This window comes from Epinephelus moara, chromosome 24 (assembly GCF_006386435.1).
Source record: "Epinephelus moara isolate mb chromosome 24, YSFRI_EMoa_1.0, whole genome shotgun sequence".
NCBI lineage: Eukaryota > Metazoa > Chordata > Actinopteri > Perciformes > Serranidae > Epinephelus > Epinephelus moara.
The window spans coordinates 27,268,898-27,285,923 of NC_065529.1; the positions used below are offsets into that span (position 1 = coordinate 27,268,898).

The following is a 17,026-nucleotide window of genomic DNA, read 5'->3' on the forward strand; positions in this document are numbered from 1 at the left end:
TTTGTGTGTAGAAATTAATTTGCCTGTGAAGTAAGTGCTTCGTCCATTTACTATGCCAATGGCTTCCTGAAGTTTTTACCAGCAAAAACAGCCTTGTCTCCCAGCTCCTCTTCGATGCTACAGTAAAACAGACATAGTAAAAATTAATTTCCTTTTTTTAATGTATGTATTTTTACAACAAGTAGGTCTTTCCCCTTGTATTTAATCACATCAATGGTATGGATATAACATCAGCTTAGTACAGACACAATGCTGTTTAAAGGATCAGAAATGACAAACTGACATTACTGCACTAACAGAAACAGTTTAAACAGTATTATTTATGTAGATTTTAGTCAATACTGCAGGAGTAGTAGTTAGCAGAAAGGCACTGGTGGTATTTTATTTGAGAAATTAAAGAACACCACATGCACAGTCAGATTTTATACTTTTCAAATGATGGCACAATTGGGATATAAATCATAATTATGATAGGAGAAGAATGAGACCTACCGAAGTATCTGGTTGTATTTAGCCAAACGCTCAGAGCGACAGGGTGCCCCAGTCTTGATCTGAAAGTGCAGGACAAAACATGTACAATGATCTTAACTGAAAGATTTCAACTTGATTACAACTTGACATTAACCAGGATGACATTACCAGGAGATGTCTTTATGTTAATGTCAAGTTGTCATAATAAGGACATCCCAAACAAATTTAATGTCAACTTGTCATGACAAAGACAACTCCTGGTAATGTCACTTTAATTAATGTCAAGTTGTCATAATCAAGACAACCCAAACAATGTCAACTTGTCATTACAAAAACTGAATGACACTTAATGACAGCAGTCATAAACATTTATGACATGTACATAATGTTATGACAGTGTCATGTCACCCTTATGTAGATACCTTCAAGTAAAGTGTTACCAAATTTTGTTTTACCCAAGAAAATAGCAAAGTAACTTAACACTGATGAATCAATGGGTACTAAAAATAAGAACAAATAATTTTAAGGAATACAAATAAGACAAAATTTATGCCTATATTGATTCCAACATGAGAGGTCCATTGTCCCAGAGTAAAAATAGACAGGAGAAAAATACATTTTATTGTCCTAAATGTCTAATTTATTATGTTCTTAAAAGACACACTCAAACAATAAATATTTTTTATTCGAATTTACCTGCCCAGTGCACAAGCCGACCACCAAGTCCGCTATGAAGGTGTCCTCAGTTTCACCAGAGCGATGGCTGACCATCACACCCCAGCCGTTTTCCTGGGCCATCTTACACCTGTGAGGAGGACGAGTGACACATTACAGCTCATTGTATGGTATACAGAGTATTCAATATTCACCTTATCTATAGCCACATCCCAGACTTTATTCAAATCTTAAGTGCTGACTTACGCCTGCATGGACTCAGTCACTGTGCCAATCTGATTGACTTTAAGCAGCAGGCAGTTGCAGGCCTTCTCATCCACAGCCTTGGTGATGCGATTAGGGTTAGTCACCGTCAGATCGTCTCCAACCACCTGGAGGTCTACGCTGCCAGTGAAGTTGGTCCAGGCCGCCCAGTCGTCCTGGTCAAAGGGATCCTCGATGGAAACCACTGTCAGTCAAAAATATGAAGACATTTCTTATTGGATAGTGACACAAATGATCAGTGTGGCTTAAACTGAAATATCTGATCATGTTCAGCTGTTGTTCCATCAACACATCCTTCAGAAGAGAAACAGACAGCTCCTAAATGAACTAATCATAGCTTATGATCAAATACTAAATAATATTGTTGGTCCAGCAGGGCAAGAAACATGAACGATGAGATAATCAGATGATTCAACAGGGTCATAAAGAACTCAACAGTTTAAAGAGATCAGAATAAAAACATACTTTATCATCTACTTTTTGCATGCAAAAGCTGGAAATGTATCTTTGGTTTGTACGTGCACTAACAAATCATATCACATCCAGACAGGACACATTAAAACAATTTACATTAAAACACAATACACAACAGAGGCTACATCAACAGCAGCACAAGGTACTTGATGAGTGATGAGGATTGAATCAAGGTTAAAGAAACAGATATAAAGAGCTGTGTGCTGAGGCAGCATGCTGGCTTCAGCAATTGAATATTAGTCCTTATCTATGTTTGGTTTTCTTTGTGGTAAAACATGACAATAACTCATAACCACAGGTTGCAATTTGAAGGTCCTTAACTAACTGAATGACATGGGAAAAACTTAAAAAGTCTAACAGACTCTTTCTTTTTGTTTTTTTTTTCAGTTTGCCAAAACTGTTTAAAACCTGTATGATCGTCTGATTGCTCATGTTATTTCTCTCAGACTTTTTGCAGTTAACCTGATTAGGTTTTATTTTTCGCATCTTTGGCTGTCATTCCCAAGTTGTGCCCACACAAAAGTATCCTTTCATTTTAAAAGAATCATGAGGACATCAGTCTGGATGTACTTACATTTGAGTGTTATCTCATTTCAAAGTGAATGTGTGCTATAAAAAGGAAATTTAATTTAGTTTTACAGCTTGTAAAAACTCAATATAAATGCAGGTTTGAACATTGCTGGAATGACAATTCTCTATCTTTGTACAGGGTTATTTTTTTACTCCAAACAAAGACAACTGTTGTGACAAATATTCATTTAAGCTCCTGTTGGAATTCACAATAGCTTTCAATGCTGTCATTGTGATTCAGAGCACAAATCTCTGAAGTCTACACTTTGGCAAGTGCTTTGATTAGCTTTTACTTGCTTCAAAAATGAGATGACTTCCAACATTTTTTTTTTACTTCAAAATGTTTTCCTTTATTTTTTCTGCTTCATATCTGTTTGAGACTTGAGCTGCCGACACATTAAACATTAATTTAAGAAAATATAGCGATGAAATATGAAAATTGCTGATCTTGAAAGCTTTCCAAGGTTATCAGGTGTGTGGTGTTGTAAACCAGTGCTGCCAGTAGCACACAAAATCATTTTGTCTGGGCCTCTTAGAGGGTGAGTAGATTAAAACTAAGATACCCCACATAGTTAAAGGGGACCTACATTGCTTTCCCTTATTTTCTCTCATGTATACACTGTTACAGTGTCGGATATTCCTATTAAAAGAACAGTGTGGATTTTTTTGAAGTGGGGTTGTATGGGAAACCTATTCATAGTCAGTGTTTTACATGGAGAAGCAGGTTAGAGTCCAACACAGAAGCTAAGTAATGCACTGCTGTGGACGGGGCTCTGCAGCAAAACATGTTTTAGCCGCTTTAAAAGAAAGTCTCACTCTCCGCCTGCTATATAATGTGTAAATAGAGAAAGTGTGTGAAGGCTACCTGGATAATCCTTCACAAAGCTCTTGTAAAGGTCAGCCAGCTCGTCAGGGGTGATGTAACGGCTCGGGTCATCAGGAGACTTGAAGTCCAGGTCATATTTTCCCTCCCTGTAAAATTCAGACGCTGCCACATCCATGCCGATCACAACCTCATCTGTGTATCCTGCTTTGGAGATGGCCTCCTTTATCAACTCCAGAGCTGCAGAGTTAAACAATAAATGTGGAAAATATGAGTTGCATTGAGCAGCACAGAAAACAACAAATGATGATCATGATTTCCACACTGACTGAACAGAAAAATATAAATTCCTATACATTGTAATATAATCAAATAGTCCTGTGGCAAATATTACCTTCAAAAGCATGTATGTAGAGTGGAACAAATATTAGAAATGTCTTTCAAGAGAACACACTCCCATACCACTACCAACTGCAATCTAACACTGTACACTAGAAACAAGTAAAAGGAAGAACATTTTAAGTGTGAGTGTTTTTATTACAAGGTGTGATCACAAATTTTTACTGGCTGCACATTTGGTTTACAGCAAAGCCAATTTCTTCATGATGATAAAAGAAGCTTGCAGTGGTTTTTAAGGAACCTGAAAGTTATGCTAATCTTGCAGTTGTAGGAGTGTGTCATCATCAGAAGCTCAGAAAAAATAATTTCTCATACATACCCTCCTGGTTCTCCAGGATGTTTGGAGCAAAACCACCTTCATCACCCACGTTGGTGGCATCCTGACCATATTTCTTTTTGATGACGCTTTTGAGATTGTGGTAGACCTCGGCTCCGATGCGCATGGCTTCTTTGAAGGTGCTTGCGCCGATGGGCAGGATCATGAACTCCTGCATGGCAAGCTTGTTGCCTGCATGGGAGCCACCATTGATCACATTGAAGGCCTGGTGGAGGTGGAGGGGAAAGGAACAAGAGCTGTGACTTCACAATAAGCTGGAGGTGAACTGAATAATAAAGGGAAGATCTACCAGGAAAATGATGCATGTAATTTGGCACACAGATTCTCACCGGCACAGGCAGGATGACCTCTGGGTTTCCTGCAAGGTCAGCAATATGACGATACAGGGGGACACCTTTCTCTGCTGCACCAGCTTTGCAGACAGCCAGGGAAACACCCAGGATGGCATTTGCTCCAAATTTGGCTGTTTGGAGAGAGAGAGAGAGAAAGATTTATTTAAATTATGAGGCGGCCTCCTCAAATTCCATCCTGCCTCCAGCTCACAACAAAACTCTATGACGAGTGTCAAATTGGAAAACACTATTTTCTAACAAGTGTTGCACTTAGTAGATTTCTGTCATTTGTAACTGCCATTGCAGCATTACACATATGTGGTGGCTCTGTCGTAATCAGCACAGTTCATTGCGAAAGGCACTGCCAAAACTGCCAAAGAGGAAGAACACAGCAACCGCATCAAAGTGGGGGCCAGCCTGGTATGCCACCGTGTTTTTGCTGATAAAGTCTTTGCCAACACAACATAAAAGAAAACACTAAAGAAAACAAAACTACTTTTCCCTGCTGTTCAATGATAGTTTTATATCACCAGATGGGAGTTTGTAAATGCCGTTGCATATACATTGTACAAGTGGTCTTGATGGTACCAGCCCCAACTCATTTTGAGCCAGGAAAACCCTGCATTCATCACCAGATTATATCTGAATTTAGTATTTATCAGTAATTCAGGAAGTTCCTGTCCTCCTGCTGCAATCAGCAGTGACGTTATTATGGAAACATCTCAGATTTAAGTACATGCATCACATCTAAGTAAAAAGATGCTCAGATAATAAAAAATAATGCAGCAAAACAATGATCTTAAACATAGAGCCAAACAGTAAAAAGTTCTTTACTGGTCAAGTTGGTTGTCTGACCTCAAGTCAGCTGAAGAGGGGTTTCACTTGTTTAACGCAAGAGTGAAGGCAAAAGGGCAAACAAGAAGTGAAAATCGCTGCCTTGCCAGAACACTGCCGTAGTCCAGACAGTTATAAAAAATTATAGATAAAGATTGATCAGAACCACAATTACAGGTGTCAAACCTCCCCTGAACCACGGTCCAAAGCAATCAGCTAAACCTTGGTCAAATGAAAAGAGGAGGTCACAGTCTGGATCAAACTAAACCATGGTGTGAAAGCACTTTTTGGATGGTTAGGACTTTTGAAACAATTACAGGGGTGTTTTGGCAGGCTATCGTCATGTGATAAGAGTAATCTTGTGCCTAAGTGCGTAGTGCATGAGCGGTTTAGCGACAGAGACATTCACTGCACTCAGACAAGACAGTTGTTGGTGATCAGACCAGAGGAGAAATCAGCAGTTAACTGTCAAGTGGTCGCAAATGTACACCGTCAGTTTCAATTTGTCCACGAACAACAAAACGTGACAAACTGAGCTGCAGTAGCACTTGGAGAGACGAGGAGTGGACTTTATCAAGACTCAGTTGGAAACATTTACAAAAACTCTGACACTTTTAAATTATTTCCCAAAAGGATGAGGGAGAGGGAGACAAGAGAATGAGAGAGCTGGTCTTGCAACCAATCTATGTCAAGTATCAGGAGAAGAAGCTCACATAGCTGATGACAACAGAACATGGGTATGTCATGTAAAGTTCTTTAGTGAACTTGCTTGACCCAAATGTGAAACCAAAATTAAATGTATACATTTGAACAAAAATGCAAACCCTGGCTCGGACTTTCAGATGGGAAAAGAACCTTAGGCTAACAGGTGAACAGTGTGATTACTGTCACTTACATTTGTTCTCTGTGCCATCCAACTCTATCATCATACGGTCAATTCTGTCTTGCTCAACCACAGATACATCCTGAGGAGACGGGAGAGGAACAAGTTAGAGATGATTTATATTAGCACTGACAACAATGAACAGTCCAAAATTTAGTTGGTTCAACATTTGAGAGACAAAGCACAAAGACAGAGGGTTGAGAATTAATCTTCTTACTTTGCCAACAAGTGCAGGTGCAATGGTTGAATTTATGTTTTCGACAGCCTGTGAGACTCCTGCAACAGAAAAACTAGTGTGATTATTCTTTCACAACATTACGGGTAAATCTTGTAACGAAACCAATGCATAGATTTAGAAACACATGCAACTTTTTTTTTAATATAAAATACATATCCAGAGAGCATGCAATAGTACTTCTTTTATAATTTGTTTAAGATGAACAAACATAATTAGTCTTATTAAACATAGTTTCATTTCACAGTCCATCAATCCACAGGCTCATCAGCAACACTGGGGTGCGAGCATTCTTTAATGACAGTTCACCATGCAAATCATATCTGGTTGATTGTCAGAAGCATTCAGTGATGAGTTTTTATGTTGTCATGTCATTAAATGATCATGTAATTGGTTGTTCTGTCAAATGGACAAATCTTGGTTTTTAATTTTAGAGTGACAGGCAATGGAAACTCACTAACCCTTTCACATCTGGCTCAGAGAAGAAAAGAAAATGGAGAGTAAAGATGACACAAAGAAAGACAGAGAAAAAAAGAAAAGTATAATATAGTATTTTTACATTAACTTTAGTTCTGCTTCAAGCTGTAAAGGCAAGAAAGGGTTTTTTTATATTCGGTGGTAAAAATAAAAACTACACCTGACATTAAACTCATTATATCCTATTAAAAAATTAACACTAAAGTGTCATACAGACCTTTCCCCAGGTAGCGAGACTTGTCATTGTCCCTGAGCTCCAAGGCTTCGTAGATTCCAGTGGATGCACCGCTTGGTACGGCTGCCCTGAACAAGCCTGTGAGATGTACATGGGAGCAGAGAGAGGACATGAGAGTGGTGCCATGACAAAAACTAAAGATGATGAAATGAATTTTGTGATTGAGGCACATGGGTACTATGACTGTACATTCAAAGGTTCCCACACATTTTCACCAGTGAATTTTCAAAACTTTTCCACAACTATTTTACCCCACTTCCATGACTTAAATATAAGTAGTTTAAAATTAATAGGTCTGACACAGCCATAGATAATTAAACAGAAAAACAGTAGAAAAGATTCTGAAGATCAGGGTTCAGCATTAACCGATGCATGACAGTCTGTGGCCTTAAAAAAGTTACTCTTTTATGTGGCCCCCTATGGCCACAGGTCTCTCTTGAGAATGTCACTGCAATGAGATTACCTGTCTAAATAAGGTTAAATTTAAAAAAAAAATCCCCATATTACAAGCATTCGCCAATGCACATTACAGTTTCACAAACATCCCGATTCATTTGCACGTTTTAGCTCAACATTCTATGAAGATAGAGAACAGTACTGCTCGTTGCCGGCTAGCTACCGATATGTTGGGACTACTGAAGTATGGGTTTACTAAGCCTGCTCAAACTGCTAACACAGCAACGGAAATTTAGGTGTGAAAGGAAGCAGGCATTTAAGTAGCTACAAAGAGGGCTACAGTTGGAAGTATGTATCATAAGCCTTTTACACTGCCAGATTTTCCGCGTAGAGGTAAACATATTGGCGGAACCTTTTTGAAAAAAAGGTGCCCTTCGCCACGGGAGGGGCTGTTGATGACTTGTGGGAGGAGCTGTTGATGACGCCGCACGTGCGACTCGCTGGCAGTGAACTAACAGGAAACAGCTGATAGCAGGAATGAGCAGCTAGTAGCAAGAGGGAAACACAAACCTGACAGACACTGTAAAGATGAGCAACTGGGGAGACAAGGAATAGCGCGCCCTCCTTGCACTCGCAAACGAAGAGGCCATTAACCGTCAAAATGACGGGGACAGGCCAACTTATGAGAGAATCACCGAAGGACTGACCAGCCGCGGCTTCCCTCGGAGCAAGGCGCAAGTCATTAGTTATGTCACACGCTGGGTTACACATTGTGTTACTTGCTCACCCCCCGAAAAAGACACATTCTGTATGAACAAAAGTAGGCAGGCAGTTTTCTGCTGCACTCCCCGATTTTGTTTTAATACTGCCAATGCTGAACGAAGACTGATTGGGCTTTCCTGCAAATTTGCACAATTCCTATTTAAAAAGGGCTATAGGTTTTCTACTGTTTTTCGTAATGCATTTATTGCAGACATGACAGACAGTGGGAGAAAGAAAGTGTGACAGAATATATGTATCGTATGTTCACAAAGACCTTGAACTATCACAGTCACGGAAGGCTTTGGAAAGTTGGGTCAACCTGCCTTTACAGAAGTTGGGCCATCAAATTTAGGGGCCTGGGGGCCTCTAGGGCCAGTGCTTAAATATATTAGCGTCTATACTTGGGATGTCAATGCAATTTGATGTGTGTTTGATTTAAAGTCTATATGCATTTATTTCTTATGAAACAAATGTTTGTTTTATAGACATGTCTAATAACTAATAGCAGTGATGCAGTCCTGTCAGTCCGGTCTGTGTATCACATGATATTAATGATGTTTCAATGGTCACAAAGCACAGCACTATATTTTAAATAAATAATACAAAGAATGTATTTTGTGTAAGGTTAGGTATGTTTGGGAATTTCTATAACCATATTTCAAACAATAGCTAAAACAATGTCTATTCAAAACTTTTCCAAAACATCCTGTTAATTTCAAACCGTCTCCAGGGCTGGGAAACAGTTCTTCTGATCTCATAACTTTTGCAGGAATTTAATGGCTGATGAAACGATGCACATTTTTCAATAAGTCATATTGTTGCCTACCTTTATCAGTGTAAAGGTCAACCTCTACAGTGGGGTTTCCACGAGAATCAAAGATCTCTCGGGCGTGGATCTTGGCAATGGACATGGTGTCGGACCTTGAGAAGAGACAGAGAGGTTAAACTTGTCACTATCTTTCAATCCTCTGGACAAAGATGCACTGCAGCCTGTAAAAACTCGGATTTAAGACAATAGAACAATGCAAAAAAACCCTTAATGCTATAAAAAAGGCTATTTGTCTGTTACTACTGCTGCACCTCTTTTACTTTCTTCCTCCTTGGAGCTTACTCACAAAAATATCCTGACCTACGTGCAAGCTTAGGCGTGCTAACAGGCCTGCTACTATCCTAATTGGATTAGACCTTCTCATCTGATTAATCACATGGCAGTGAGGTAATGTAGAAATTGCTGCATCTGTCAAAGGCAGGATAAGCTTTTAGTTACAACTTGTGTTGCTGCAGGGAAATGTGTATGAATTTAAGTTGTACCAAGGAGTCATGATGCTACCGTCATTACAACAGAATCTATGCCATAGTAAAGTCCCTCTGTCATTCACCGCTGGACATAATATCCACAGTAATCCCTCTGCCTTGCATGCCACATACACAAGCAGGCTAACACACCAACACAATGACTCTTCCTGCAGACTGGGTTTCAGTTTCTCACTAACACTGAGAGCAGAAATAATTAGATAATTAATTAATAAGTCAAAGGACAAAATGAACTAATTACTTTTTTTGATAAACTTTTGATCATTTTAAGTCATGTTACAAAACAAGAAGGCCAAAAATCAAATGGTTTCAGATTCCCACATGTGAAGATTTGATTCTGAGTGTTGGTCGGATAAAACTAGACATCTGATTATGTCAGCTTGGGCTCTGATGGACAGTTTTTTTGGAGAGTTGAAGAACAATCAGCACTAGTAAGGCAATGTTTTGCAAGTCACAACAAAGTCTCAAGTCTTGGCTTGGAGATGCTGCCTGTCATGGGACTCATCCGTGACTTAGTGTGAACCTTTGAATTTTGATAGGAAACAGGAGAGTAGGGAAAAAAATGTATAAGAATCCCTAACACAAGTTAAAAAACCATGAGAGACTTATGACTGATTAACTCTCGACCCCCCACTCCCAGCCATTCCTGATAAAAGAACAAAAAAAGCCCAACCCATGTGAAAAAGCCAGACTCCTCTATCTGTAGGAGGTTATCTTCACTTAGAGGTCATCAAGCCTTAAGCAATGTAGTTATTTGCAGGGTGCTTGAACTAAAGCCTTTGGACCACCTGGGGTTCAGGCAGGCCTAGGGTGTGGTTCAAATTAGATTTAAACAAATCTACTACAACAATGGCAGCAATTAAACACAGAAAAAACAAATGCATGTGCTTAGGCATCGTCTTTGTAACACTAGACTTCTAAAAGTCAATACAGGAGCAGAACCAAGTAGTAGAATAACAACTACACATACACCAATCTGCCAAGACATTAAAACCACTGACAGGTGAAGTGAATAACGTTGATCATCTTGTTACAATTCAGTGTTCTGCTGGGAAACCCTGGGTCCTCAAATTCATGTGGGTGCACTTGATGTGCTCCACCAAGTACCCCGTCTCATTGCAACTGCACTCCAGACGACAGTGGCCCACCAGCAGGACAACATGCCATGTCACACTGCAAAGCACTGCTCAAGGATGGCCCACAAAACATGATGAAGAGCTCAAGGCATTAACCAGGCCTCAAAAGATCCCAATCTGATTGAGCCTTCGTGGAATATACTGGTACCCCAGAGGTAGCCCAGAGGTACCTCTCTGGATGGAACTTGGCTCTGACCCGTCAAGGAATGGTGTTGCGTTGCTGATGGATCCTTATAGTACTGTGGGTTGTGGCATACTAGCACATCCCAAGTACGCTCAGATTAGAATCTGGGGGATTTGGAGGCCAGGTCAACGTATTGGGCTATTTGTCATGTCCCTCAGGCCATTCCTGAGCAGTTTTTGCGGTGTAGCATGGCTCACTGTCTTGCTGGGGTGCCACTGCCATCAGGAAGTGCCGCTACCATGAGGTGGTGTACGTGCGGGTAGGTGGAGCACATCAAGTGACATCCGCATGAATGGCAAGACCCAAGGTTTCCCAGCGAAACATTACATTGTTACTAAATGATCCGTTTTATTCACCTCACCACCAGTGGTTTTAATGTTTCAATATCTTTTATATCTTACATATCTTTTTTAAGTTATTTGCACATTGCTGGAACACATGCATTACATAACAGCTAGCTGTCGATATGACTCACTGTCATTATGGAAATTAGGGACTTTACTCTAAGTAATTCTTGATCTTGGAAATAGTAGACTGACACACAAAAACGAACACGAGGTCAGGTTAGGAGTGGAGAAGCAAGAGGACATGGAGTGAAGTGCTCGTTATCGCTGCATCTCAATGTGTCAATGTGACAAGTTTAACTATAACGTTATTCTGAATAAGTACGTCACAACTGATTTGTCTAGGATTAATTACTGCATAACATTTAAACATCGCAAACTATCACACCACTGTTTAACCATAACAAAGTAAGGAGTTCAAAGTTTAAGTAGAGTATGAACTTCTGACTTTTAGCTAGACCTCAAACACTACGTTTCCGACGGTTGCTAACGCTAGCTAACTTTAACTGAACTTACTGTTACGTAAAACAGGAAATAGAGCGTGTTGGCACAAAATGCCCAAAAGAGAAACAAAATGATGAAACATCCCCGATAACAGAAGTGAAGACGCAACAGGTGACCATACCTTACTGTAAACCGCAGACAAGATGAGAAGACTCGGACGAAGTGTGTCTTGACAGCGTCCAAGACAAATGCGTGCAAGAATCATAGGCAAGAATCAACGAAGAAGACTCTCTTCTTCTTCTTCTTATATTTTTCCGGCACGCCCTACGCCTCATATATGTGTTGCTGCCCCCATAGGTTTTTAAATGTGAACTACACCAGACTGACATAAAACTCAGCTCATCATTTTCAAGTTGTTGGCAATGAAAATTTTAAGCTTGAGTCTCCCCCCCAAACAACTCTAATCAAATAAGTATTAAAAAAAAGAAAGATATGATGACGCAAACAAAATAAATAAAAAAAAACTAAAAATAAAACTGAGCAAGTTTAAAAAACTGAAATAAAGTAATACACCGGACAGTAACTGCAAATTAAACTGAATGTTAACAAGAATGTAGTAGAAGTATATGAATTATGATAAGCAGTGTTGGGAAGGTTACTTTTGAGATGTAATACGTTACAGATGGCTAGTTACCCGGTGAAAAAAAAATAAGTAAAGTAACCATTACTTGTCACATTTGATTACTTTTCTAACATATGCTTTAAACTGGGCAAAAAGCTGAAAAGTCCTAAAAGCACAACTGCATACGTGTCACACTCAAACTTGTCTCAAGGGCTTTGCTGGCTGGTATTGCCCTGAAAGCCAAAAGAAGACATTCCTGCACGGTAAAAAAAAAAAAAAAAAAAGCAAAGCAACAGAATGAATGAATGAATGAATAAATCACTGTTATTTCCTCATATAGGCCGAAGTAACTGTAATTTGATCACATAGTTTTTCTCAGTAACTGTAATTTGATCACATAGTTTTTCTCAGTAACTGTAACTGATTACAGTCACATTTATCTTGCAATTTAATGTTGTAACTCTGTTACATGAAACTAGTTACTCCCCATCATTGATATAATGGTAAAGGATGTATTTAATCATCATATTCTGTCCTGAATGCATTTATTGTGAAGCAAGTAGTAACTTTTGTTTTAATAAGGGCCAAATAAATATTTATTTACTTGCTCACTCATGTAATTAGAATTACCACAATTACACATTTTCTCTTCAGGTCTTCCCGACTTGCTTTGGTTGTTAACACTGTTGCTTCATGAGTCTGTACATATTGTACTCCATCATCAGTCATGTTGTCTCCCTCCCTTTTTAATAATGAGCAAAGCTGCACACACACACACTCTGTGTGCTTTTACCTGTCAGTTTTCAGTATATCTTGTCATCTTATCATAGATCTTAGTAATTCTGTCAACACCCAAGGGCTCAGTCATCAAAGCATAGTCAGAAATACCTGTGTGAAGTGCAGGGTGAGAGGAAAAAAAGTTAGTGGTGGGAAATTACTACAATCCATCAGCCAACAAAGGCTAGAATTAAACACGCTTGAGGAAGTAGAAGGACAGAGTATAAATCATGATGTATGATGTTGGGATTTTAATGTGCTTAACACATGATGGGGGTGTGAGAGCACATGATAATGGTCAGGTAATACAAGATTTGTTAGAGGAAATTTGGTACTTAAACGATGGAATTAAAGCAAGGATAGATGTCTGTATCATAAAGGAATCTGTGTTTGGTCTTGGGCTTACTCCACCAGCATGTGACTGGAGGTAGTGACTGGATGTGACATTATCCAGTCCAGTGTGCATTACAGTATATAAAGTAAAGGCAAAACAAAGAGAACAGCAGTACTATGGTGGGATGACAAATGTACATACTTGTCTGAGCATAGGGGGAGTGATTTTGATTTTGCTAAGTACCAGGCTCAAAACATACATGGTACGCATATATTGATATGTTTGACATGTTGTCGGTAGTGTGTACAGCTCTTGTTGGAATTGCAATGAGTGCAGGAAGGTGGATGTGGCGATGGACACTATTACATGGACACTATTTTGACACTTTTATGGACTGCGAGTGGACATTTAACAGTGGTATGGTTGGATTCTGACACATTTACTTATATGTCATGTTAAAACTGTTATTTTGATGTACCTCAGTTTATTGGTTTTATCATTATGGTTTTTTTTTGCTTCTATTTCATCTATTAGTATGAGTCAATTCTAACCTATTTTATTTTATTTTTGCCTGGTGTTTTTTTTCCTTTAAAGGTGGTTTGGTGTTGTTGAAAATTTGAAATCCAACGAATTTAAGTCATTAAAAAGAGAGAGACAGAGGCTTTCAGGTCCTCTCAGAGTCCAGATTGATCAGGCTAATTTTACTTATCAACTGGTTTTATTAAAGAGTGGGATGAGAGGTGGTGGATAACTTTTTAAAGTCTCATTTCAATCCACTAGAGGGCGGTAATGCGACTTTTTGGATGCTAACCGCTATTAAACACCAACGAAGAAGAATGTACAGGAAACGAGCGGCAACCGGAGAAGAAACTCCTCATGAAATGAATGAGATAAATGTGTTAACTGATAAATAGTTTACTTTTTATTCAAACACGTTTGTTTATAGATCACTGAAGGCTACTGTTCAGAGTGATAATGTCTGGGATACCTCCGGACACATGGCAGCCGCCAACATTGGCTCTGGACACGACGTAAGTTTTATTTATTAAAACTTAGGAATGCTAACTGACTCGGCTAAGCTAGCTTTCAGTAACGTGATGTCGGTTCGCCAGCGGTCTGGTGATGGTAGCTAAGGGTCGGGGTTTCCAGGTTGACGTTATAATAATGATATATATAATAATGATATACTAATGAATACATAATGAAATGCTCGTGTCTCCCGATTTAAACTAATATTGCAAGAGCTTCGCTGTTCAAAATGCTAAAGATATGAATGTTTATATAAGCTGTATGTGGGTGATTTCAATATACTGACTAGGGGAAACATGCACCGAACATTTGAACATTGCTCAGAACATAATAATCTCTGAAAGCCTACTTAATGAGGATATTGTGCTGGGAAACATAGGACTGGGAACGTATACTGTAGCTTGGCTCCACTAATGCAGACCATTCATTGCAGGATGGGGACGATTGTGGTGGAGCTGTACTGGAGACATGCACCAAAGACCTGCAAGAACTTTGCAGAGCTGGCCAGAAGAGGCTACTACAACAACACAAAGTTTCACAGAGTAATCAAAGATTTCATGGTGCAGGGAGGAGACCCCACAGGAACAGGTGGGTTCATCACATTAACATACAATATAAATAAGGGTCCACATACTTTCATGTTCTTTTGATATGTTTTTTTATGGTTTGGGCTGGTAACAGATGGAGGCAAGTTTAACATGCTTTATTTACACATACTGCCCACATTGTCCTGATACAAAGATGGTTGAAAATCGGCAAAGTATCCCCTAAAGTACTTTACTTGAACAAATATAGGTGTTACTTTCTATCACTGGATAAAGCCTGACTTGTTTTTGTGGATAACTGCAGGTGGCCCCTGTGATGGGGGCATAGCGCAGTAGCAAGAGTATCCTCCGTGAGAACATAAGTCCATTCTTTGCCTTCTTGGGTTTGAGGAACGCCCAATGTCTGCGGCCAGCTTCCAGATGTGTTTCATTTCGAGTGTCCATATTTTTTGGCCATGTGGTGTATCTAGTGGCTTGCATCTCAGTCAAATCTCTGTATATTTTGTGGGCCTTATCTGTTAATGTATACTTTATTAAGGAGTGTAGCGGGATGCTTAGTAATATGTGGCCTGTAACATTTTTGTTCTTCATAATAAATATCATACCAAGTCTTACACCACATGCTGTAGCTCATGCTCCTACATTTGTTTTTTTAATGCATCAGTCACATTTCATTTGTAATCCTGTCACCCTGAAAACGCATTACAAATCCAAACTTGACCTCTTTGACAAAACAAGTGTGAAATATAGTTCATTTACTTTACTTGGGAGTGAATCTGTGGTTTAACTGATCTTTGTTTGTCTAACAGGTCGCGGTGGCGCCTCCATATTCGGTAAACAGTTTGAAGATGAGCTGAACCCAGAACTGAAATTCACAGGTAATCACAGTGGGAAAATCCCAATTCAATACAAGGTTGTAGATGTGAAAGAGACAAATGTAGTTTTGCAAATAAAGAAAAGGCTCCAGCGCCCTTTACTGTTATTGCTATTAGTATTGTGTCATTACTCAGGTTTGTGTGTACTTAATACAACTCAATATTCAAATACATTGATTTAAATCAATGTGCATCAAATGTTAGGCAAACATTGTCCCTTAAGAGTTTTATTTGAAGTCTGCTTAAAATTAACAACTTTGGTGTTACTGATTTGTAACATTTAATATTTATGTGACACCTGATAAACTTTTACCAGCGAAAAGTCAAAATATTTTAACTCTGTCATTTCATTTGTGTGTCTTGTAGGTGCTGGTATTCTGGCGATGGCCAACGCAGGACCGGACACAAACGGCAGCCAGTTCTTCCTCACTCTCGGACCCACCCAGTGGTTAGATGGAAAGCACAGTATTTTTGGGAGAGTATATCAGGGGATAGGAGTGCTGAACCGCATTGGGATGGTAGAGACGAACCCTCAAGATCGGCCAGTCGATGATATCAAAATCATCAGAACTAATGTAGCCAGTTAAACAAATACTGATTTTTTTACACTGATTTTTTTTCTAAATAAATGTTTGTTAAATGTTTCAATGCTGTGTGACTTAATTGTATAAGGCTGGCCTTCCAGGGTTACTACACAGTCTGAAAGAATATTGAATTTGATTTGAATCATTTCCAGATCTGGATAAGTGTGAAAAAGAGAGTATGGAAAAACGTGTGTTGCCAGACCATTGCCTCTTTTGTCTTTTTTACATATAAAAGATTCAATGAATCGAATTGAGTGGGGTTTTTTTTCATAGCGTTTGGAGCAGTTAGAGCAGCCATAATGTTTACTACTGTGTGAGTGCGGGCCAAAGTGAGCTTGGTGTCATCAAAAACAAGCCAAGAAGTGTGGCATGCAGCTGAGCGCACGCACCTACGCAGAGCTACCTCTATGCTTGTGTCACAGCCTGCAAATCAGCTCTGCCCCCAGTGCCCTGTAACTGAACCACATCCAGACATCGGAGACCAAAATAGTTGGAAAGAAAATGCAGCAATATCTTAGAACAGTGGTTCCCAACTGGTGGGTTGCAGTCCAAAAGTGGGTCATGGGTCCACTCTGAATGGACCGCAAGTGACTCGTCTGTAAAAAAAACAAACAAAAAAAAAAACCCACACTTTATTTTAAGTACAGTGAATTTCCAGCACAGAGCTTTTA

At 39.3% G+C, this 17,026-nt stretch overlaps 2 protein-coding genes across 3 annotated transcripts; one reads left to right on the plus strand and one right to left on the minus strand.

Annotated features, from left to right (window-relative positions):
• Window positions 1–11,889, minus strand: eno1b (enolase 1b, (alpha)). Of its 2 annotated transcripts, none has more exons than XM_050038603.1 (12): window positions 11,771–11,889; window positions 8,994–9,088; window positions 6,992–7,087; window positions 6,280–6,338; window positions 6,075–6,144; window positions 4,343–4,476; window positions 3,996–4,218; window positions 3,320–3,517; window positions 1,393–1,594; window positions 1,168–1,276; window positions 493–551; window positions 1–117 (listed from the first exon to the last, which is right to left on the minus strand). In XM_050038603.1, exons 2-12 carry the CDS (start codon window positions 9,076–9,078, stop codon window positions 51–53), a joined length of 1,302 nt encoding a protein of 433 aa, XP_049894560.1. In that variant the 5' UTR covers window positions 9,079–9,088; window positions 11,771–11,889; the 3' UTR covers window positions 1–50. The 2 variants fall into 2 exon arrangements, with proteins under 2 accessions (XP_049894560.1, XP_049894562.1); XM_050038605.1 differs by having other exon boundaries at window positions 11,776–11,824.
• A 2,263-nt stretch (window positions 11,890–14,152) lies between these two features.
• Window positions 14,153–16,604, plus strand: ppil1 (peptidylprolyl isomerase (cyclophilin)-like 1). Its single transcript, XM_050038021.1, has 4 exons — window positions 14,153–14,353; window positions 14,785–14,939; window positions 15,706–15,774; window positions 16,138–16,604. The coding sequence occupies exons 1-4, from the start codon at window positions 14,298–14,300 to the stop codon at window positions 16,356–16,358; spliced, it is 501 nt and encodes a 166-aa protein (XP_049893978.1). The 5' UTR covers window positions 14,153–14,297; the 3' UTR covers window positions 16,359–16,604.
• The last annotated feature ends 422 nt before the right edge of the window (window positions 16,605–17,026 follow it).